This window comes from Clinocottus analis, unplaced genomic scaffold (assembly GCF_023055335.1).
Source record: "Clinocottus analis isolate CAN_PGR_092001 unplaced genomic scaffold, fCliAna1.0.p SCAF_8, whole genome shotgun sequence".
In the NCBI taxonomy this organism is placed as follows: domain Eukaryota; kingdom Metazoa; phylum Chordata; class Actinopteri; order Perciformes; family Cottidae; genus Clinocottus; species Clinocottus analis.
The window spans coordinates 17,251,498-17,276,635 of record NW_027176240.1 but is presented as its reverse complement, the minus strand read 5'-3'; the positions used below and the strand labels follow the sequence as shown (position 1 = coordinate 17,276,635).

The following is a 25,138-nucleotide window of genomic DNA, read 5'->3' as shown; positions in this document are numbered from 1 at the left end:
GCGACTGGAGCCGGAGCCCGGGCGGCAGCCGGAGCCGGTCTCTGCCGCGACCCGGCAGCCGTGGGGTCAAAGGAGGCCCGACGGCCTGGTGTACGTGCTGCACACATCGGGAACGACCGGGTTCCCGAAGATCGTGAGGGTGCCGCACAAGTGCATCCTCCCCAACATCCTGCACCTGAGGTGAGCGCCGCCGCCATCGGCCTCCGAGACGTCTCGCGCTCGTTTGTGTCGATGTGTGTTAGTGAACCGCTCGGCGCTCAGGTCTCTGTTCCAGATGAGCGAGGACGACGTGGTCCTCCTGGCCTCGCCCCTGACCTTCGACCCCTCGGTGGTGGACGTGTTCCTGGCCCTGTCCTCCGGCGCTCAGCTCCTTGTCATCCCGACCGCCGTCGAGAAGACGCCGAGCCGGCTGGCTGGGCTTCTGTTCAGGGTCAACCGGACCGCCGTCCTGCAGGCGAGTGACCTAGGACTAGGAACCTAGGACTAGGACTAGGATAAGTAAGATTGGACTAGTAATAGTAACATATGACGAGTAACCTTTGACTAGGAACCTATGACTAGGATTAGTAACCTAGGACTAGTAACAGTAACCTATAAAGAGTAACCTATGACTTGGAACATAGGACTAGGATTAGTAACCTAAGGCAAATGAAAAAAAAGGTTAATTCATTAAATGTTGCAGCTCTAATATATAAATATAATATAGAGTTTAAATCAATAAAAGAGTTTGGAAACTGGAAATATAGATTTAAGATTTTTTTTGATCAAGTGTTTAAAAAGTCTATAAAGTTAATTGCGTTTCCTCTTTTTTTTTAAAAAAAAAAGCAAAACGTTTCTCTTGGCGTCAATTTTATTTATTTATTTATCAAATTTATTTATCTGGGTTTGTTTTTTCAACTTTATTTCACTTTCATGGGATGTTTATTAATGAGGAGACATTCAGACATGTTCCAGACCAAGATCTTCTTTGTTGTAAAGAGTTGTTTTAAACAATAAAAGCTCATGTTCCAGTCAGACATGATGATCCAGTGTTGTGTAATATAACGAGTCCGTTACAGAGCCACCAACTCTCACGCTTTCACCCGTGACACTCGCTTTTTCATGTTTTCACACGCTCACACGCCACACTTTTCAAACGTTACTTTTCAAACTCCCCGACGATAGATGGCGCTAAGGAGCAACCAAATGTGCATGACGTCAGAGCAAGTCGGGAGCAAGTCGGACACAAATCTAACCGGCATGCATTGCGCGCCGATCGGGCGATCGATTCTGCGCAGAACTGGCTCATCTCGAACCAACCGATATCACCGAGTGTTAGGGTTCAATGGAATTTAGGCTGCACACAGTTTGCATAGAACTAAGACAAACATATTTGTTATAATTTACATATTTAATCGTGATGCGATGTTCAACTTGTCTTCGCGTGAATGTCCAAAGAAGAAAATTATATTTTAATGCATTTGCACTTTACCCATTCCCAGTACAAAGAAAGAAATATCTTTACCGATCTGGCAAATGTAGTGTGCAATGTAGTTGTATTATTCACTCAGTATTCCTTTATATATATATATATATATATATATATTTTTAAAGTCCCGGATATTTGGGGTTTTTGCACTTCTTCAATTTATGATACGCAGTGAGACAACAAATAGCATTGAAAACACGTTAATCTGTGTAATAATTGTAGCTCACAGCCATATCCTGCCTCTCAAGCTCACGTTTCCTATCAGGAGAGAATTAAAAAATAACCACCACTTATTATACAGGTAACTACTTTATTTAACTATTTACGAGCAACAGGCCATTACAATCATGACGTTACATTACATTCCTTGGAGGGAAAAAATGTGAGCAAAACATAAACGTGGAACAATAATATGAAGGACATAAACACACAGCATATATCATTATTACATGACATTTCATTTCGCTGACGCTTTTATCCGAAGCGACTTACAATAAGTGTATTCAACCATGAGTACACGATCAGAACAGCAAGAATCAAGAAAGTACAATTTCTTCAATAAAGTTAAGCTAAAAAGTGAAAATAAATAAATAATATAACTAAGTCGAAGTTAATTAAATTAAATGACGACAATTTTAACATACAATTATGTCAACAGCCCCTTAATGCTTTGCAGTTGTGTAATTTGCAGCGCTTTGCGGATGTTACAGTCTCTTTGTAGATTTCAAGTGAATACACATCTTTGACTTTACTGCGATACTATGTCTGCGTCACCAGTTCACTATACCATAGGTCCATTTATTTTTCCGCAAAGAGAGAAGATCTGTTGTGTTAATTTATCAATGCCTTGCAACTACAGTTGAACGCGTCGGACGGGGCTCGTAAAATGATTTGATACACTGAACAAAAATCCTCACGCAGGGCTTACAATCGATATCCAAACCAATGACACAACATTATTTCACAAAGACGCTAGATATTTCGCCGCATGCCAGTCATTTCAACTTTTGCTGTATGGTGACTAGCTATTATCGCTATCACATGGATCAGCCGCTAATATCTTTGCAAAATTGATAACATGTAATGTTGAATTACTCTTGGATCTGTGTTTGACTGCTTTTGTCTGTTTAAATATGGCGCTCTAAAAGGCAACGTTTGTTTGTATGGGTGCGAAGTATGTTTAAGTGCATTAACCGAACGGCCCAGTTTACGAGAGCTCTCCAGTCAGCAGGCAACAGTTCCCGTATTAACCAAGATTTTAGGTAAGTGTTGTCAAGTCAAATGTTTTAACTTTTTGTCAAATAATAATGGATTTTTTTTTTTTACACCGAAGGGAGGCGAGCTAGCTGCCGAACTAAAGCCGGGTTTCTGACCTATTTAAGTTAAGAGCCCAAGCTAACTGAAGACAGAAGCCGTTAGCTATATTGCTACCTAGGGTGGCACTGTTGGCTCGCTAATAACGGATTTGTGTACGGTGCTTCAGTATAATGTACACTTAACATACATTTTGTAACAGCGGAGAATAAACGAGAACTACAGAATTAGTCAAACGAACACGGCTGCCACTTGTATCCGTTATCATATTCCTGGTGCTAATCGAGCAAGCTAACGTTAGCGCTAGTTTTCCTTCTGTTAAAGGGGATTATTGTATGCCCTCTAGCGAGTAATGCCAGCTAACTAATCTTGCCAGCGAGCATTTTTCTGTTGAAAAGACGTTCGTGTTATTTCAACGTAATTTGAAGACGTTGATTGACCGTATAGATCACATTTCAACGGGATTTGTAATGCAAACATTATCCTTGTGCAAATAGTATATGTTGGAGGCTCACTAAGAAACCACATCCACTATTCTCTGCTGAAAGTTAATACTGCGAATCACGGTGAAATGTGGCGTGAACGTTTAGCGTTAATCAGCGTCTGTTATATTTTCGACAGCTGTTGAATCGGAATAGCTCACGTAATGCACTCTGTCCTCGTGAATGCCGCATTGTTTATTTTTTTTTCAATACATTGCCAAACCTTCTCATATATAGTCTCTCTTGTCAAAACATTCCGGGATTGGAACTCATCATTGGACAGATTTTTGTGATGTCTTCATGAGTGTGAACATACACAATGTGTACAACACTGTATCGGAGGCAAAAAGAAAGTCATAGAAATTAAAAATTCAACCAGACAAGAACACAGTTGTCCAACAGTTGAGTTCACTTGAGTTTAATAAAGGAAAGGCATCATCAAATGTAATTTGTCTCGCATAGCATCACTATGTCATACATGGTGAGCTCACTCAAGGGGAACAAATAGCAATTGATACAAAGAATTCAACAAAGTTTAGTTGAGTTCACTTGAGTAGGAAGGAAACTGTGTGTGTGTGTGTGTGTGTGTGTGTGTGTGTGTGTGTGTGTGTGTGTGTGTGTGTGTGTGTGTGAAAAATTTATTTGATCTATTATCAGTCTCATCATACATAGACTTGTCCCCAATACACTCTGTACTTAATCCAAAAAATTGTCATGCAGGGTTTTATCAGAATCTGAAAGTGGCAAGATGGAGTCCTTTGCTAACTGCACACAAATGTGATTCCCTCCACTGCAGGCTGGTGTCATCCTTGCCACTCAGAATGAACGACCCGGCTGTGAATAGGGTGATTGGTGACATAATTCGTTCTCCTGAGGACAAACGGGTTTACAGGGGGTTGGAATTCACCAATGGCCTGAAGGCGATGCTCATCAGTGACCCAACAACAGACAAATCCTCAGCTGCTTTGGATGTCCAAATAGGTAACAGTCTTTCATTACTATTGTCTTGCCAGGTCATGTGTTTCCCGGTGGCATTAAACCGTACAAGGACCCTTTTGAAAGAAGTAGGGCAAATTTATGCACAGTATCTAACTTTTTTTTATATCCTGTCAGGCTATGAAAATGGTCCACATTTTAGTAAACCATACCATAGTTGCAACCACAGAGTAACTTGTATAGTGATTATTTTGCCAGAAGTGTATAAAAGATATTTGACTCTAAACGGATACTTCTAATTCTTGTCTAAAAACTCCATTCATTGTCTTTGCTTTACCCGTGGTCGGGGCGTGGTCTGACTCAGACTTCCCTCTACCTTGAAATCCTGTTCATAATCCTGATTTAGATGTCTGAACCACCACAGATGACTCCTTTTGGACGCAAAGGAGTAGCGCCTCAACTCCAATTTCCTCACCCTATTTCTAAGATTGTGCCCGACCACCCTACGGAGGGAACACATTTTGGCCACTTGTAGCTGCAACCTCTTTCTTTCGGTCATGACCCAAAGTTCGGTGACCAGTCGATCTCCCGCTCCATCTTACCCTCACTCGTAAACAAGACCCTGAGATACTTAAACACCTTTTCTTGAGGTAGGCCCGCCGTCCCCACCTGGAGTGAGCAATCCACCGTGCAGCCCTGGCAGGAACGTGTCCGACTTATTGCAGAGAATCAGAACGCGTACTGCAGCACACACAGAGACCAGGTGGCCAGTTGCAACAGGTCCCCCCCACACAAAAAACCCTAAGGCACCCGATCAAAAACCTTCTCCAAGTTCACAAAGCACACCCAGACTGGTTAAGCAAACGTCAAGGACCCCTCCAGTAGTCTTGAGAGGGTAAAGAGCCAGTCCTCTGTTCCACAACCGGGACTAAATCCGCACGACTTGTCTTAAATCTGAGGTTCAACAAGCGGTCGGAGCATCCTTTCCAGCACCCTGGCTTGAGCTTTCCCCCGGGAGGCTGAGAAGTGCAATACCCTGATAGTTCGAGCACACTTTTCCCCCTTTTTGAAAATTGGAACCCCCACCCTGGTCAGACAGTCCACGAGCACTGTTCCCGACCCCCATGCAACATTGAAGAGGCGTGTCAGCCAAGACTGCTTATCAATGTCCATTCCCTTCAGCATCTCAGGGCAGATTTCAACTGAACTGCTGCCTGGTGCATTAGCATGACAACAATAGGAGTCTTACTCCCGGCCATCCGTAGGTGCATGTAGGAGACCCTCTCAGTCTTCGGGGGGAACTCCAACACAGCGGTGCTCAGCCGGGGGACTCGCGAGTATCCCCACTCCCACCCGTCGCCTCTCACCCTGGGCAACTCCATAAAAGGACAAAGTCCAACGCGTGTGTGTGTGTGTGTGTGTGTGTGTGTGTGTGTGTGTGTGTGTGTGTGTGTGTGTGTGTGTGTGTGTGTGTGTGTGTGTGTGTGTGTGTGTGTGTGTGTGTGTGTGTGTGTGTGTGTGTGTGTGTGTGTGTGTAACTATATCTATATCTAGCTGGTACCGCTCCACCTCCTGCTCTGGCTCATTCCCCGCTGTTAACGTTTCTATGCGTTTAATACAAATCATTGTTTGAATAACAAGTTAACAATGTAATTTATAGTCGTTCTGCAATTACACATCTGGGGTTATTTCCACTCTTTCCTCTGGAGTCTGCAGACATTAAAAAGTCAAGATGTTGTATCTGAGAACTACAACTGGGTCGAATGATTTTCTGTGGTGGTTCTTCTTAAATTCCCAGGTTCATTATCGGACCCAGCGAACATCTCGGGCCTGGCGCACTTCTGTGAGCACATGCTGTTTCTGGGGACAAAGAAGTATCCCAAGGAGAACGAATACAGTCAGTTCCTCAGTGAGCATGCAGGCAGCTCCAATGCCTTTACCAGTGGGGAGCACACCAACTATTACTTTGATGTGTCCCATGAGCACTTGGAAGGAGCTCTCGACAGGTACTTTACTGTTAACTTGCTGGGATTCTTTTTGCCATGTCCAAAAAGTTTTTATTTGCTTTTTTTTGTTGACTTAAACACCCTAGTAGAAATTTGTCTCTGCAAATGTCATGATTGGGTAACCTGACATTAACTACTTACAGCCAGTCAAATTCATTCATCTAGTCTCAAATATTGTATCCCTGAAATTTTCATTCATGAGTTAAAATCAGTCTTTGTTTATTTAAGATTGCATATACCTCAATCCAATTACGACAGATCTCTGCCTAAGTGCTTGTTTATGTATCACTGTAGAGCCTTTTCCTTGGGAGTCCAGGTGTTAACCCAGTTGAGCTGCTCGGTTGTTGTCTGTTTGTCTCTGGTTACCAGACCCGGCTTCGTTGTGCTCTTTTGTAACCATCAGCATAGTTCTAACCCCCACCCAGGCTACAAAACCTTGGGCACAGGGGGGGAAACTGATGTCTGCAGCCTTGCAGGGGTCTCTCTTCACGTGTCCGCTGTGGGGGTTTGCAGAGGGCAGTTGGGTGGTGTCAGAATTGAACCTATTGGGATAAACTTACCTACTTATGAATTAATGACGGTATCGCAGGATCCTGGGTATGTGTACTCTGCTAATTGTTCCCCTGTGCCAATGAATTGTGAAGGCCAACTGTATTGGTAGGAAAGAACAGTGCAGAGTATGTTGAAATATTAATGATGTTGCCTCTTTGAGAATAGAAGAGCACGGTGTCTGAAATGCATCGTTAACTTGCCCCATTATTTTAACCATACGGAGCAGTATTTATATACTTTCTTGGCAGACACAAATTTCATCATTTTATTTTTCTAGACCGACCATTTTCACTAACGAACCTTCTGACTAAACGCGTCAGTATTAGTACTGATGTTTATAGTCGGGTTATGGTCTGAGTTTGTCAGATGACATTACTTTGTACAATATTCTATTTGTTAAATACATCTTTAGCGTCTGTTTGTGTGTGAGTACTCATTTGCTTGTAAGTTGCCCTCACTGCACTCATGCAAATGTTTTTTGGTCGCGTACAGCTTGATGACCTTTTTCTATGCCTAAAAGTCATTCGACACATTTAACCCAGAGCAGCCTTAGGCTACTGCTGAAAGAGCAAATCTTTTCATGTTGAAATGTTTTGCAGCCCTAATGAATGTTATGACGCATCTGAAAGTGAATTACTGCTGTAGTACCATTCATTTTGAACCATGCTATTTAATTTCCCTTTACTGTTGTTTTGCGACCCCTCTAGGTTTGCCCAGTTCTTCCTGTGCCCTCTGTTTGATGAGAGCTGTAAGGACCGGGAGGTGAATGCTGTGGACTCGGAGCACGAGAAGAATCTGATGAATGATGCCTGGAGGCTGTTCCAGTTAGAGAAGGCCACTGGCAACCCTAACCACCCATTCAGTAAATTTGGAACAGGTAGACAATACGAGTTATCATTATTTTACACATATTCTACAGCTTCAATCCATGACATTAATAACCCTTTTATGAAGGGTTTTACTCTTCTGGAGCAGGGATATCTAAGTGACGTTAACTTTGCAGGCTTTTACCAAGCTCAAAATAGCCACCTCGAATTATATCTTTATCCAGTTAAGAATAGAGGATCAGACAGGCCGGAAAACCACGCCTTCTTAATGGACCAGCATAATCGTCTCAGGATTGTTGCTTTGTTTTTCTTTGTCTGTCTCAAAAGTCCATTCACAGATGACAGGCACGCAGCTTGTTCATGTAGCTACTGTCACAGGATCATCATAAACTGAGTTGTTCTCAGATTAATTGACTCCTAAAGTATTATATTTTCGTGCTTTGAATAGTTATGCAGTCCTTAATGAAACTGTGTCCTTTGTATTCTAAAATAAGAATAGTCATAGTTACAATCCGTGCAGTGATCAGTATCTAATGTCAATGCACTGCACATATTTGTAAAATGTGTTTGGTCAAACTAAAGAGGTTTTTTGCAATTTGGAAGTGAAAATAATTTAACATTTTTATTTTTAATGAACTTTTTTATCGCAATTGTACTCTTTGTCATTAAGAAACTGTGACTTGGCTTTGACAAAACCAATATTTTCTCTGTTTTCTTTCACTTTTAGGAAACAAATTGACCCTTGAGACCCAGCCATGTAAAGATGGGATTGACATTCGTCAGGAGCTCCTGAAATTTCATTCCACATATTACTCTTCCAATCTCATGGGACTGTGTGTGTTGGGAAGAGGTAAGACTCAACCTCTCACAACATCATGTTTGAATGTTGCTAAAAAACCTCAATCGGCCTCATTTGACAGCACAATGGGTTCACAGGTCAGTCTCGACAACAGAGGAAAAAATAATGCAAGTCATGCATGACTAAGTGTACATGGGCAAGACCTTTAATATTTTCATATTTAATTTAAAGTTATAAAACAATTACATTGATGTTGAATCAATTGTTACTGTACCTCAGTAAAATGGCCCATTGTAGTATTGATTAAAGGTTAGTCCGTACACCATCTGCCCTACATCTCCTATTTTTAATTTTCTTAAGATTTACAAACATGACAAAATAGCTTCCATTTAGCCTGTTTAGGTGTCAACCTCTGTAATTGTGAGAAACTTTAAAAACCTCTGCTTCCTTTGTGGTAATGGAACAGCACCTAATTCCTGTTTCGCCATCTTCAGGCTTTGTGTTGAAGGACCGTTGAACAAATTTGCTCCTAAAATAAAGCAGATGTGAATTCCAAAATAAAAGCAAAATTGGTTTCTCACAGATGAGCTTAAGTTTTGTATAAATGGTCATAACATTAATTGCACTATTTTAGAATGATTGGTAGTGACGTATTGCATTTAGGATGCCACACAAACACTTTTTCTTATATCTGCTTGTATACAATGTTCATTCGAATAAAAGCTAGCTCTGAATTTGAAGACAGAAACATGTTCCTCACCAGCTGACATTTTGCAAAGTGTTCTCATCTGAATTAAGGCGAAGTTTGACAGAAGTGCTGACAGGAACGTTAATCATCAGCTGAACGTCTCATGAGCTTTCTTGTGTGTTCGTTGGTCAATAATATCATTAATGTTGAACTGTTTTGTGCGTTCTGAAAATACTTTATTGATGGTCAAAGTCCGATAGTTTGTTTTACTGGAAGAGTACAGTCAAAGATCCATCCTTCTATTATACGTTTAACGTCACTCATGCGTTTCTCTCTGTATTCTTTGCACTCATGAGCTATTTGTTGTTTATAACTTTTAAATAAATCTTAGCGAAACTATAAATTGTTTTCTCTCTTCCTATAGAATCATTGGATGATTTGACCTCCATGGTGGTTAAGCTCTTTGGAGAAGTGGAGAACAAGAACGTACCTATCCCAGAATTCCCTGAGCACCCATTTCAGGAAGAACACCTCAAAGTGAGTTGCTTACTTATCTCACCAATGTTTTTCACACTTTACTGTAATCTCTTTACACTTTTACTGGGCCATACCCAGTATTTAATGTTATATAATTAGATCTGTGAAAAATAACGCGTTAACGCGTTATGATTAAATTACAGGATTAATTAGGTTGTTTTTTTTTAACGCATTTAACACGTGTGCAGAATGAGCTTCCAATATACCTATCCAGCTATTTTCGCTCAACCAGCACAACCAGCCTTAACATCTCAACGCGAAGCATGCGTTGGTCGGCGAGGGGTATTCAAGTGGAATGCGTCAAACCAGCCTCACTGAACAACAGAGACCCCTCACTAAGTCTGCCTGCGACAAGCTGAGTAGCACAGTTGTGGAATGGATTGCAAAAAGCTTGTCGACCAATTAATATTGTTGAGGATGAGGGGTTCACCAAAGTTTTACGAGTGGCAATGGGGGACCCGAGCATCAAAGCACTGCAAAGAAGCACAATCATGACAAAGATCCACGAGCTGTATGCAGCTGGAAAGAACAAAACGGAAAATGACTTGGCTGCTACGGATCATGTGGCGCTGGCAGGGGATCACTGGACTTCTGTGAGTAATGAGAATTACCTGGTGACCAGACGTCCTCTTTTTCCCGGACATGTCCTCTTTTCGAGACCTAAAAAATGCGTCCGGCAGGGATTCCAAAAACGTCCGGGACTTTGCCTCGTTGGATATTTGGGTTTTTCTGGGTTTTTCACAAACTAGTTATTACGCCCTTACAAGTTATGGAAACGATATCTTACGATCCATCTTCTTGCGCGAGCTCTAACTGTAGAGAGAACTGTCATTGGTCGACCGATCTCAGGGTTGCCAGATGCACGATAGTAATCCGCCAAATACAACCATTTTGAGCCTTTAGTACGATACTACGCCCTCACTAGTCTGGCAACACTGAGCACCTCGTCACCTCCACTCGCGACGAATAGTCTGTTACGCTCTGAAGAAACTAGTTTGGCATAAAACATGGTCGCATTTATAATCGACTGGAATTTCAGCGACTAACTTTTTTTTGGTAGTTTAGCACGACTTGTTCTTTTTTTTATGAGCTAAAGATCGCGTAGATGACTGTGGAGCGGGATGAAACAATAACGGGGTCCACCTCATGGCCTGTAGTTGCATTGTTTACAACAACACCCCAATGTATAAATGACAATGTATATATCCGTCTTTATCATAAATCTTTATGTTTTTACAAAAATACACTGAGAATATCGGTAATATGTGATTAATCCACAGAAACTTGTGATTAATTTGATTAAAATTTGTAATCATTTCACAGCCCTAGATATAATATATATCTTTATTTTACCCAGTTCATTGTGTGGCTCATTGCTATATGAAAATACATAGATTTTTTTTTTGTGTGTGTGTGGGAAAAATGTATTTAGGGAGAGGATGACATTTTCAAGTTAACGTCCAAATCTGTTTTCTAAAATATCAAGAATGAGTTTTTTTAAAGTATTTTTTTTATTTGTCTCCTCCTGCAGCAATTCTACAAAGTGGTGCCTATTAAAGACATCAGGAACCTGTATGTGACTTTCCCCATCCCGGACCTACAGAAGTACTACAAATCTAACCCAGGACATTATCTGGGACATTTGATTGGTCACGAAGGACCTGGAAGTTTGTTATCTGAGCTCAAATCTAAAGGTGAGACATAATGTACAGCTCCAACATGATAAGTGGCGCAGATTAGCTTGTGTTATGAGCTGTATTGTGGATTTTATGGCAAGCCGTGTTCAGACTGTTACATTTGAGTTTTTACTGATCTGGGTAGAATACTAAATATGAACCAATAAAATTAGGAATTATGATGAACTGAAGGTTTCAGGTCAAAAATGTAAACAAGCTAGCTTCTGGCTTGCCACATATTTGTTATTGTATCGTCTTCATTCTTGCTAATTTAGCTGTCAATCAGGCAAGAAGCACTTCTCAAAATCCTCAAATGAGGTCCATAGAACACACAGCAGATGTTTTCAAGGTAGTTAACAAGCAATAGCTATGTTTACTAAAAATAATCCCAGATATTCAGGAGGGTCAGGAACTGGCCAAATGGGCTATTCAATCCTCGCTAAAACAACAATTAATTGTCGGCAAGTATGTAAACTGCAATGCTGAAACAAAACCTTAGCGTATGAAATGATATGGTGAAATGTTCATGCTTCAGTCATAAAATGCACAATATGTTTGCCTATCTTCTCCACTGTAATGACAAATGTGTTTGGAGAATGTAAGTAATTGTGACTGAAGGTGTTATCCACATGTTGAAAACTACCTCAAACTTTTGTGTATGATTTGCATCATTGTCTCCCACCTCAAAGGTTGTTGAAATAAAAAATAAGTACAATTGTATGTATGACTTTATATAAATACTAAATAATAAGTAAAATAGTCTGTATATGTATCTGATTTATTATTCAACCGGAATAGAAGTGTTTAGTATTCATGATATATTATTAAACTTATATACTGACATAAATGCTAAACCTGATATGTACTAATGACAAACTGAAAATGATTATTAATATTTTTAAGGCTGGGTGAACACACTTGTTGGAGGACAAAAAGAAGGAGCCAGGGGATTCATGTTCTTTATCATCAATGTCGACTTGACTGAAGAGGGCCTCTGTAAGTAGCACAGTCGCCGGTACATGCACCATAGTTTATTTGTTTGCTAATGTGCTTTGCATGTGGTTATGATAACTCCCTGTTATGGTCTTTCTTTGTTTGTTAGTAAATTAAAAGTATACACTGTTCACTTGGCATTTTCTATATAGTGGATATATGTATATTTTATGTCATTGCAGTGCACGTTGAGGACATCATCTTCCACATGTTCCAGTACATTCAGAAACTGCGCACTGAGGGACCTCAGGAGTGGGTGTTTGAGGAGTGCAAGGTAATTAATGTAAAACGTTTTGTTTTTTGTTTTTTTTGCACGCAAAGTCAATGCACAGATGCAAATAGTTGCGAACAACGCAAGTTTCCGGTGGGTGGTGCGAATAACGTGGTGCGATTGGTGCATTACAAAAAATTTGCCCGAGTTCAAATATTTCTTGACAGCAACTTGCGAAAGCCAATGGGCGTTGAGCCCCCCCCCCCCCCCCCCCCCACACACACACACACACACACACACACTACACCGCCCCCGTCATCACTGCCATCCTGCCGTTGCTGAAGCCAACTGGCTGTTGGTCCGCCTGACTCTCTCTGCCGTTTCTGTGTGCTGGAACATGCAGTCTGGGAAAGGCATGTTCACGCAGCAATCCTTTAACCCCTGACAATTATTGGATCATGCGTTGATCCTAATGTTGGTTGTCTTTGGATCTACCTACACAAGAGAAGGGCTTGTCCTAAGCAGGGACCCTTACGACTGAACTGTTTATGTTGTTCTCTGTTAAAAGACAAATGTTTCTAATGTTACTTTAAAAGAAAGAAAACAGATTTATATACTATGTATGTTAACTTGTTGTTCAGAGTGCCTGTATTGTTCTGATAACGTTACTTTGGAATAAAATTGCACAATACACTAGTTCTTACTTTAATATTGAATTTGGCGCATAATGCGATTTAAAAAAAAAAAAAAGTCATTTTTTTCCGATTTTACTATTTTAACAATTTCTGTGTTACGCTGCAAAAGTCTGTTCCTAAATGATTAGAATGTCACATCCTATTTCTCGAATCTAGTTCTAAATTTCTGTCGCTTGTATGCAACTCTTGTACATGTTGTGATTTCCTCTCTCTCTCTCTCTCTCTCTCTCTCTCTCTCTCTCTCTCTCTCTCTCTCTCTCTCTCTCTCTCTCTCTCTCTCTCTCTCTCTCTCTCTCTCTCTCTCTCTCTCTCTCTCTCTCTCTCTCTCTCTCTCTCTCTCTCTCTCTCTCTCTCTCTCTCTCTCTCTCTCTCTCTCTCTCTCTCTCTAGGATTTAAACAAAGTGGCCTTCAGATTCAAGGACAAGGAGCGACCCCGTGGCTACACTTCTAAAGTGTCTGGTCTAGTGCACGTAGGTCCCATCTTCAAAAGTTGTTTACAGGGAGACACGATGCAGCTCATTTTATTTCTTTACCTGAAACATACACCACATTTATAATAAAACAAGTCAAAAAATTCTTGAAAGAAAATAAATATGATTCACATTTAATCACATCTAATGGTTTTCATTTGGCTGCCATTGACTTTGCATTAATATTATTAATTTTTGGCTTTCATTTCTACCATAATACCGGTGTCACTTTCTCAGCATGGCTCATTGACTTTTACTGGAATTTGTGTGCGTCTTTGTGCCAGCCAGGTTTGGCAGTGCAATGAACAATGTAACACACAATTTTCCTTGCATTTTGCAAGATTTGAATCAGTCATATAACTTTTAATTTGAGATCTACTCATCACAAAGAAAAGTGCATTAACAGGTTTACTGTTTTACTTTCAGTCCCCGCTGGTGGCAGTTGAATACTTATAAATGTTTGGAATAAGAGAAAAAATGGAGGAAGGAATAGCCTTTTAAGCCCTTTCCACATATGTTTTATGGTTGAATTGCCCCGCCTCAAGTGATACAATGCCAACAGCTGTCTGCTGTCTTTGTGTTTCAGTACTACCCTCTTGAAGAGATTCTGGCAGCAGAGTACCTTTTGGAAGACTTCAGGCCAGATCTGATCGAGATGGTGCTGGATAAGCTGAGACCAGAATATGTCAGGTAAGTGTGTGAATGTCTGGGTGTGTCCATGCGGTCGCTATAACAAGTTTAACAGTTGTAATATGTGATGGGAGTCTGCTGGGATGATAACCACGTTCACCAACTACTGCATACATTTTCAGTAAATACAAAGCCAATCCTTTTAATTCAATTCAGTTTATTTTGTATAGCCCAACATTACAAATTTGACATCAGGAAGTTGCAGTTCATCCAGTTTATGTCTTTAAGACATGGTTTAAATTGAGAAACCCTCAAATAAACTTGTTATTCAGAAAGTCACACAATGACTTGCGACTACTTTCTCAAGTATCTTAAAGAGGAAGCGAAGGGTGGAGATCGGTCGAGTTAGACAACACCTCTGGATCGGCCTCTTGAGAGGTTTAATTACAGCTACTTTGAAGGATGTGGTACATGGCCTATTATTAAAGGCAGATTGATAATATCTAATAGAGTGGTACTATCTAAAGTTAATACTTTTGAATCTGTTTCATTCCAGCAGCTGATGATGCTAAACCCAACTTGCTATAATTTTACAAAGAGCCAGAAATTAGTTCATTCGTTGGAGAAAAATAATGGCTCTGATCGAGAGGTTTTTGTGTCTGTGTAAAGTGGTTCTCTTCTATTTTTTCTTCCCTAGAGTTGCAGTTGTGTCAAAGTCATTTGAAGGGCAAACGGACAAGACAGAAGAGTGGTACGGCACGCAGTACAAGCAGGAGGCCATTTCTAAGGAGTCCATTGAGGTGAATCTCTGCAGTCATCATTAAAGTTGCTGGTGTACCGATACTGGAACCTGAAATGCCTCTGATAGATCCCAAGGTGCAGGATCGGGTATTTTATTATCAGCTCATTTACGCAACACAGAAGCAACAACATGTGTCACTCACTACGCGATACGTTTATGCAAACTACTACTACACACCCACGGGTAAACATGTGACCCTATTCATTGTTTCCTGCTAATGCTAAATTGTGAACAACAAGTCTGTGTTGAAGTCGGCATGACGAGAACTAGTTGGTCGGAAGCAGTCGGTGGGCAGCACAGTTCTGCTTGGCTAAATAACCGAGCTAACGGCTGCTTAACTCGGTTTCATCGAGTTGCATTATGATGTGGTCAAAGTACAATGAGTAAAAATGAGTACTGGGCAAAGGTAAATTAAAACTCTTCTTATTATACGTGTTTCAGAAATGGACAAGTGCAGACCTCAACAGCAAGTTCAAGTTGCCCATGAAAAACGAGTTCATCCCGACCAACTTTGAGATCTACACTCTTGAGAAAGACTCTCCATCCGTCCCCACATTAATCAAGGCAAGTGTTTTGCTGCACAGCTCCATCAAAGTACTCAATGTGTTGTCGCTCTTCATGACCTAACTGCATATTGTTAAACACCTCTGTTATGCTTTCATATGCTAATACGGTATTGTGATTGAGATCTAATGCATTTAGTACTGTTGTAGCCATCATGTTGAATCAGAGGAGGTAAGATATTCACACCAGCGTACTTATTCCACTGTGAGGAAAGACTCACTAAAAGCCTTTTTTTCTTTTATAACTCTCGTGTAATTTGTTCATATCAAAGTAACTTTGTTGAACTTATTATTGGACAAATTCTCACTCTCTACTTGTGGCGTGTACTTTTCATTTTCAAGGACTGCAAACAATTATCTTTGCACAGAATGGACTTGAATATGAAAATAAGAATTGCCCGTGTGGTGTTGATTTCTTCCAGGACACTGCGATGAGCAAGGTGTGGTTCAAGCAGGATGACAAGTTCTTCCTGCCCAAGGCTTGCCTGAACTTTGAGTTCTTCAGGTGCGTAAATAACTGAACATCTGAACCTTTTGTAGTTCAGCTGGAACTTTAGGGTTCAAGGTCCTCACCAGTTTATCAACGTTTTACTTGGTAATACTAAAGCGTTTCCTCATAAGTTTGAGTCATTACAATAATAACTAAACAAATACTGCTACGAATACAAAGTAGTGATATTTAAAGTAATCAGCCAAAAAACCCGTCAGAAAAATGTCTAGAAAACATGTTTTTTCAACAATTCCCATAGTTAAAAAAAAGTATATTGCAAAGGAGCTCAAGGGAAAGCTATAAATCTACTGAAAGCTGAACATTTTCTTTTCTCAATAGTTTTCTGGTCCGTCGGTGTCCCAGGCCATTTTCTTAAGTGCAACAGAAATGCAAACGAGGGAACGCTACACAAACCTCGAATTGAATGCCATTTTACTGAATTGCTTTTAAATGGTTAACCTGCTCCTTAACTGAGATTCAGCTTTTTTTTTGGCACCTTCTTCCTGGTCTAGTGTTGCTATAATTAAATACAAGTCAACTACCAAACTCTATCAGGCTTTTTTCATTTCACACACATAAGGTACCATGAACGGGTATAATATGGATTAGCTTGATTGTACTAAGTTGGATACCAAAGGTCCTGTTATGGAACTTTTTGTATTGTCTCACTCTTAACTAACTACAGTAGGTAATTTGTTTATGTGTAATATGAGGACGATCTGGTTAGTTTGACTGAAATCGGCCAATGATCAACTCTTTTGGCTCTGGTATTGTGTTTCCATATTTTACTTGCATAGCGTCACCCTTAAATTGCCTACCAGCTACAGATTACTCTATGTTAATAGTCAGCTTTTACTGTGAGAAAATGTATCACGTAGAGACCAACATCTCTACGTTTTGTTTCTGTGCTTTGTTTGACCACTGCTGTTTTCTCCACAGCCCTTTTGCATATGTGGACCCATTGCATTGTAACATGGCATATTTATACCTTGAGCTCCTCAAGGACTCCCTCAACGAGTATGCATATGCAGCCGAGCTAGCCGGCTTGAACTATGACCTCCAAAATACAGTCTATGGGATGTATGTAAGTATTCAAAATCCCTCCCCGTCAATGTCACGTTGCATTCCAGACCTTACCCCGCCAACCTCAATCATCCTCAGACTGGACTACTGGGGCTCAGCCAGGCCTGGTTAAGATGTCCGTCATGCCAGATTGGAGGATTTTAACACACAGTGTGATGCAATAATAAGGATTGTCTATATTGTCAAACCACCTGATTATTTGAGACAACTCGTGGTACAAATCCATGCAGTGAAGAAATAATAATTTGCAAAAAATCTTAAAACCCAGACCTGGCTGGTCTCGCCTCTGATCTGCATCTTCCACTTCATCTTTTATCAATCCTCTTTTCTCTTTTTTTTGTTCATCCACCTCCCGCGAAACCCTTCCGTCTGCTTTGGGTAATTATTTTCTCACGTTGTCAGGCATACTGGATGATTTTCATTCCGCTCAATAAGATGTTGTGTGGGTTAAGTGTAAATTGGTCATTGCATCAGGTAAAGTGGCGTTACAACAGAGTTGCATTTATGATTTAATGGTTGATCTGATGGTGACAGTTATTTCCAGACAGAAAACTGGTCATAAGGCTGCATATACATACTCTTCTCATTATTCTTCTCATACGAGCATTGTCTTTAGTATTTATTGTTTGTTTTTTTTGTGACGACCCATCATTTCCAACAAATGTATTTTTTGTTTTATTCTTCCATTAGTCGCTACCTATATGCAGATCCCCTGCACTGCAACATGGCATACTTGCTACTCGGGTTACTAAAGGATGATTTAAACGAGTATACATATGCAGCCCGCCTGGCAGGGCTGGTGTTTGGCGTAGCCTCAGGGATGAATGCCGTCCTCGTAAGTAAGCTATTTGAAGTTCGAAGGGAAGTGAAGTGAAGTGGAGGCGCAAGCTGAGGCTTTGACAGTGTGGAAATGGCTTCTTTTTTTTGTTTGTTTGCGCTCAATTTGATTATGTGAAGTGTAGTGTGTCCTGTTCCGCCTGCCGGAAGTGTGAGACTTTAAAGTCTATATTGAACCCTGGCTGTTTTATTCAAGGACGCATGAATGACTGACATTACAAAAAGAAATTAAGGGAAATTGCAGTGCATGTGCATTTTAAATGGAGAATGAGAAATGGATTGGACGATGGCATTTTACCCACTCATTGTTTGGTCGTTTAGCTGCCATTCTCCCGCTTTTATGGTTTTAGTGTCTATTATTGGTTGACATGAAGTTAAAATGATGTAGATTCTCTGGTGTATTTAATGTTTCACTTCAAAGTAGCAGCTTACCTATGAATGAAACTGGTTTGTGGTGGTGGTCTTTTCTTTTCTGCTTCCTAACTTTCTTTGCTAACACCCTTTACTCTCTGTCGCATGACCCGGTGACCCGCATTCTTTAGCTTTCTTTCACGAGTAAATTCATAATTCCTGCGTGTCCTCAGAGACAGCTGTGCAGCACACTATCTGTCTAGTCGTGTAATGGACTGCAAGTGATTTGAGTCAGCAGTATTGTGGCTGGCTGGGCGTTTGTCAAGGTTAATGATGTTTGGAAAGATTACTTTTAATAGGTGTCACCGCAGGGATCCCTGCGACACCAGGTGGGGAGGAATGGGATGAGTCTGAGAGCATAACCATGTAGCTGGAGGTTTTACTGAATCATGAAGGGCCACGAGGCTCAGATGAAATCGCAAAGTCAAGGCTTTAAATAACTTTGACTGTCATATTTTTGTTGGCCCCCGGTGTTGCTGCTTGCAGTTTTATCTGGAACCGCTCATCCAAACCACTTCACACTCGACTCTGCGCCTCCTTGGGTGCGGAGCGATACACCCGCCGGGACATAGATGCATCCCCCAGCAATGATGGAGTATATGTGTCATTTGGGCACAAAAGTTTACATGAATGACAACAGAAGGCTGTATCCAGCCCGCTGTTTGGCAGTGTAACAGTTAATATTGTAATATTGCCCCTTTTTTTAAAATTATTTTTATGTATGTTCTTCCAAGTTTTTTGTTTGAAGTTAATTTAAAAAATGTAATATAAATGTGTCTTTCTGTGTTTGTAAATTGGGAGAAAGGTGTGCTTTTCTTGACATTCATCTGGTCAGCCACTAATTCCACACCTTTTAAATGACATCAAAACCTTTAAGTCAACAAATGAAGATATATTTTCAGGCTTACCTCACCTTTCTGTCTGTTGTTAATGTGCCATCTGTCCTCTCTCACTGTCGGCTGCAGCTGTCCGTTAAAGGTTACAGTGACAAACAGCACATCCTGCTTCAGAAGATCGTTGAGAAGATGGCCAACTTTGAGATTGATGAGAAGCGCTTTGACATCATCAAAGAAGCGGTAAGCTCTGACTGCAACTTCCTCATCCGTACAAATTTGAAATTTATTGAACCTATAGAACCTACGTTACAACTACAATAAATAGTAGTCATTTTGATTCGCTACAGTAGTTCTGACATACTCTTTTTATCTTTATTTTAAATCCCAGTTATAAAGTGTTGATGTTGAACTGACCTTGCCTTCTCCATTTCCCCGCAGTACATGAGGTCTTTGAATAACTTCAGAGCCGAGCAGCCTCACCAGCACGCCATGTACTACCTCCGTCTACTCATGACTGAGGTTGCTTGGACCAAAGACGAGCTCAAAGAGGCTCTGGATGGTAAGGATTTTTGTGTGGTTTTTTTATACCAGGATCGTCTAATGATTGACTTCTTTTTGTCTTGAAAGGATTGCCACACACGCGCACACACGTTATTCTGTTTTTTCCCTTTTTAAAAGTTGATAGTTTGATTGATTGCTGTTTTCTGTGATCTGTGTTACAGACGTGACTCTCCCACGCCTCAAGGCCTTCATACCTCAGCTATTGTCACGGTTACATATTGAAGCCCTTCTCCATGGCAACATCACCAAGGAGGTTTGTCACTGTGTTTTACTTAGTTTTTATATACGTTTTGTAAAATATGCATTTGCCTTTTTCTTAGAGGATTATTGAATACTTTTCCTTCATTTCACATATTCAGCATTTCTTGCCTTCTTATAATATTACAGAGAATTGTTGTCAAAAACCGTTGATAAGATCCTGTGAAGTTTGACTTTTTATGACATCACAGCGCTTGTCTTCTTCCTTGTAATGATGACAGCTCCACTGTCTGTCAGAGTAGGGCTGTGCGGTATACCGGCTGAACCGGTATCAGTACTCTGTACGGTATGAATTTTTCACACACCGTCATACCGGTGCACGGACAAGTGGGTCAGACTGATCTTACGTTCTTTCTGAGTGAAAGATCGTCTTAAGCAAAGAACGACTCTGGGAAACACGTCCTTCTTTCACAGCGATCCCAAAGACGCGCTTAGCGCTTAAAAGCGTCTTAACAAATCTGGGAAACGCAGCCAATGTTGTTTCCTGCACTTGTAAGTGTTTCATTACATAAAATGCAGTTCAAAGACTCTTCACACAAGATATAAATCAATAACGCACGTATTTTAAAAACAGGGGACACAAAAAATTATAACATCCCTCAGAGATACAAAATAGAAAACAAGTTGAAAATATATAAACAAATTGAAGATATTAAAGAATTTCTAGAAAAAGAACTGAGCAATAGAAAATAACAATTATGTTAGTAATGGGGGGACTTAATTAATTATTACATTTACGTGACTTTTTTGTGATTTGGAGTTTTACCAAAACGTACCAAAGGTTTGGAACAGTCATTTTTGGTACATTTGAGCCAGCCACTGGTTGACAACCTCTGGAACGGTTTGGAACATACTCTGATAAGCAATCATGGAGGTATGAAGGTACCAAACCATTCAAGTCACTAAAATGCCAGTTTCTCTTAGTAATAATTACAATGCAGTTGTGGATACCAGAAATGTAATGCCCAGTACACCCGATTGGCTAAACTGAGGTCATCTTCCTTTAGTAGAATGACATTGCAGATATCTGAAATATTATATTTTGACTACAATGGATTAAATCACAGATATTTGCAATATATATATCCAGTATAGCTATTAAATGTTAAATGGCTTGCAATATAGTGTGACTTACTGTCTATTCAAACTTTTGACTTTTTAACTATTCATATTTATTAATGACTTCTATATTCACTATTTTCAAACCTTTTACTATTCCATTATCTCTGAAACCGCTTATAGAAGGGGCGCTAAAGCTGATCCCAGCTGCTAATGGGCGAAGGCAGCATTTACTATTGATTGTCAAAAGCAAAACATTAGATTACCGGTACAGTGTCTCTAGATGCGTGAACTGCTGTGAATTTTCTTATGTTTTGAGCAATGAGCACCACAAGCTAATGGATTCACTCCCTCCGTATAAATGTAGCAACAGAAGTCACTCTAACTTTGCAAATACAATCAAGACCATCTGCACACAAATGTACATTATCAAGCTTACCTCCCAGTCTTCATGTGCAGTCCCCATGTTTACTATGTATTGGCAATCTATTTAACAAATTTAAGGAGGAAAAGTTCCAATGTCAAGACAATTTAATTCTGCTATCGTAGAACCTCACACATAGCTTATAGCACTTTTGGGAAATTTGGGAAGCAATTCTGAAATAAAATATCCCTCCCTGAAATGGAAGCCAAGTTAAGGAAAAGTGTGTGTGACGGGTGTATAACATTTAGCTCTGGTGACAAGGTCACTCCAAGAATTTCTAAAGTAACTAATATGTTCCTGAGATAAAAAATGTCCTTCACAATATTGTTTTCGAGGACTAAAAAGTTGTGTTTTCCCAACCTTGTTTTTTATCTCTCCAGTCTGCTCTTGGCATGATTCAAATGCTGGAGGACGCGCTCATCGAGCATGCTCACACAAAGCCCCTCCTCCCAAGCCAGCTGATTCGCTACAGAGAGGTGCAGGTTCCAGACGGTAGGTCCTGTACAGTCCCTCATCCGGGTCACACACTTAGTCAACCCTTTTCAGTCGTGCCTGTCTCCACAGTGGCCATGCACAGGAGTGCTCCTGTCCTTGTCATCTGTGACTCTGTTTTGCGTTTGTAAAGACTTGATTAAGTTTGATAGCCCTCATTTCTCTCATAGAAACTCTCAATAGCCACTTAAAGGATGTAGACATGAAGTTGGATTATAAAATGACAAACCAGCAGACAGTCAACCCAAAAACACACGTTATTTATTACTGTCGCAGCTGAAAGCTTTAGAGCCAAAACTTCCCATTAATCTGTCCAGTTAGACGTCAATCTTTGTAAAAAGAAACAATGAGTTCCAAATGTAATCCGAAAAATAGCCTAATGCCCAAATTTGAAACACAATTTTGGAGCCTGCAATCACTGTTTATTGTGATTGACTTTTAATACTCCATGTGCCAGACTCATAATAGAAAACAATAAAAACAGCAACTAAAGTATTTGTGTTTTCTGTAGCAAAGGCACAAATACTGGCATACATGTGAATTATATGGTCATAAAGTGATTGATTGATAATTTAAAACAGTACATTGTCCAGAAAAAACCCTTGTGCTGTCAAACTTCAGGATGCAGGATTTTTTTTGAGTAAACCTGATCGTTTCCAATACCAAAGTCTTGTCCCGTTGCCTACATATTCTGAGTTCATATGCATATATCTATTCTTTTTTATCGATGAAATTTCAAAAATATTTTGTTTGACTTTGTCTGCTCCATTTGGGTTGCTGCCTTTTGCCTTCAATAGATAGCGTTTATTTTTTTCAGGCTCAGCTTGAGCCCTGTTTTTTGACCAAGTGAAAGAGAAATTAACATTCTTCTGTTCTTTCCAGGTGGCTGGTATGTTTACCAGCAGAAAAATGAGGTGCACAACAATAGCGGCATCGAAATCTACTATCAGACAGACATGCAGACCACCAACGACAACATGCTGCTGGAACTGTTCTGCCAGATCATCTCCGAGCCCTGCTTCAATACACTGAGAACAAAAGAACAGCTGGGTAAGCCCACAGAAGGTTTAGCACAACACATTTTTGCAAAGCACAATTGTACATAAAGACAAGAAACTGTGTCAGTTGTGCTTAAATTTAGCTGCCAGTCGTGTTTGGAAAGTTTTATTTAGTAAACGCACTCGACCAAATCCTTAGAGTAAGGCTCAACTACATAAGTGTATGATTGCAAAGCTAATAGCTTTAGGGTAAGATGGCCTTTTGGGTACGTTGGCTTCTGCAGAGAAACTGTTCAGTCTGTCCTCTGTGCTAAGCTCAGGCATTTCTTCCTCTCCTCCTCCCTCCCCCTCCCAGGCTATATTGTGTTCAGTGGCCCCCGGCGGGCTAACGGGGTGCAAGGCCTGCGCTTCATCATCCAGTCAGAGAAGCCTCCCCACTACCTGGAGAGCCGTGTGGAGGCTTTCCTCTGCACCATGGAGAAGGCTGTGGAGGAGATGGCCGAGGAAGCCTTCCAGAAACACATCCAGGCTCTGGCCGTCCGCCGCCTGGATAAGCCGAAGAAGCTCTCTGCCGAGTGCGCCAAATACTGGGGAGAGATCATCTCTCAACAGTATAATTTTGACCGAGGTGACGCCTCCCAGCAGTCCTTTTCGCCATTTAGGTTTCAATCCAAATGCACCTTTTTAAGTACATTGAAATATATTGGAGAGGGTCTCTGACACACTCGACAATAAGGGCACAGAAAACCAAACTACCCACAGCATGAGTCAGAACACGCGCACGGGTGGGAATCACCAGAGATCTCACGATACTGCGATATGCTGAGTATTGTGATGTATTGTTCTACGAGTGACCGTTAGTCCAGACGTTTGTTTTAAACGCAGACACCAGATTCTAATTTATAGCGATAAAATATCGCCACGCAAAATATCGCGATACTATGCCGCATCGATTTTTTTTTTTTTAGTTTTTTCCACTCTTATACGCACACACAGCTGTGGTTAGTTAATTGTTTCCTTTTGCTTGATTCAGTTTTACATTTTATTTTTTTAACATTTTGTGTAAAAGTGCTTCAACATGGTTCCGTTCGACCAGATGCTTGGTTTTACCATCCACCTGTTCATGGCAATGGAGAGACTGTTCAATAGAAAGGCCTTCCCATTTGTCACAACACATTGTGTCACATACTGTATCAATAACAAATGAGCCCACTAACATGCACTAGATTACTGGTGCTTTCTGCAGGATTATTATGCAGCAGGATCGCTACAGTCAAGGAATTTTAAAGCTTGTTTTTAAACCTTTTGAAACACAAACTGTTTTCCCCTGTTTGTGTTGCAGATAACACTGAAGTGTCCTACCTGAAGACTTTGACAAAGGAACACATAGTGCAGTTCTACAGAGTAAGTCGAACAACTCTGTCACACAATGTTGCTTTCCATGACTACATTGAAGAAACGGCGAGACTCGTGTCCCATGCTCGAGTTGGTTTGAAATCATTATTGGTAAAAGGTCAACGTTTTTTGGGGCGAGGAGGAGAGTTGTTCCTCATCTGATGCGAGGGTCCTGGGACAGAAGGTGTCATGTTCTGTCCAGGTTGTAGGCAAATTTGTGGTATTGAGTTGTGAAGCTAAACAGTGACTGCCCACTTTTTTAACAGCTCCAAATGTTAATTTAATTTACTTCAGTCATATTTCAGAAAGATTAGGAGTTGTAATCATGGAACCTAATTATCTTAATAGTGAACTACTGATCCCATAACCTTCTGCCAGGACAAATTCCTTGTTGGTTCAAACTTACTTGGTAATAAATGGTTCTGATTCTGATAAACTACTGTCAATGGCACTTCTGCTTTTCAAGTAAAGGGCGAATTATACTCTTGCAACTGGAACTGCGGCTGGCCACGCAGCTGGATCGACGGACTTGTTTTGGTTTATAGTTCCCGTGCGTTTTCCATACGCCAGAACAGCAGGTGGCGCAACGACCGTAGAGTCGACCTGCACACCGGCGTTCACCGATATCTCCCTCCAGGAATTCAC

General features: G+C 40.6%; 1 protein-coding gene across 4 annotated transcripts in view; it reads left to right on the top strand.

Moving 5' to 3' along the window:
- The first annotated feature begins 314 nt into the window (after positions 1–314).
- Positions 315–25,138, top strand: part of LOC137779595 (insulin-degrading enzyme) — a 28,530-nt gene continuing 3,706 nt past the window's right edge. The window contains exons 1-22 of one of the 4 annotated variants that reach the window (XM_068567555.1): positions 315–454; positions 4,061–4,245; positions 5,999–6,206; positions 7,466–7,635; positions 8,313–8,435; positions 9,497–9,609; positions 11,141–11,303; positions 12,189–12,281; positions 12,461–12,552; positions 13,574–13,654; positions 14,241–14,344; positions 14,982–15,084; positions 15,528–15,650; positions 16,072–16,154; positions 17,079–17,223; positions 19,436–19,546; positions 19,745–19,865; positions 20,029–20,120; positions 21,989–22,100; positions 22,983–23,150; positions 23,454–23,726; positions 24,441–24,502. In XM_068567555.1, coding sequence (XP_068423656.1) covers positions 4,086–4,245; positions 5,999–6,206; positions 7,466–7,635; positions 8,313–8,435; positions 9,497–9,609; positions 11,141–11,303; positions 12,189–12,281; positions 12,461–12,552; positions 13,574–13,654; positions 14,241–14,344; positions 14,982–15,084; positions 15,528–15,650; positions 16,072–16,154; positions 17,079–17,223; positions 19,436–19,546; positions 19,745–19,865; positions 20,029–20,120; positions 21,989–22,100; positions 22,983–23,150; positions 23,454–23,726; positions 24,441–24,502 — 2,700 coding nt within the window. In that variant the 5' untranslated portion in view covers positions 315–454; positions 4,061–4,085. Of the gene's footprint in view, positions 455–2,459; positions 2,731–4,060; positions 4,246–5,998; positions 6,207–7,465; positions 7,636–8,312; positions 8,436–9,496; positions 9,610–9,719; positions 10,203–11,140; positions 11,304–12,188; positions 12,282–12,460; positions 12,553–13,573; positions 13,655–14,240; positions 14,345–14,981; positions 15,085–15,527; positions 15,651–16,071; positions 16,155–17,078; positions 17,224–17,912; positions 18,058–19,435; positions 19,547–19,744; positions 19,866–20,028; positions 20,121–21,988; positions 22,101–22,982; positions 23,151–23,453; positions 23,727–24,440; positions 24,503–25,138 lie in introns of those variants that run through there. The other 3 variants (XM_068567557.1, XM_068567554.1, XM_068567556.1) reach the window with 3 other exon arrangements.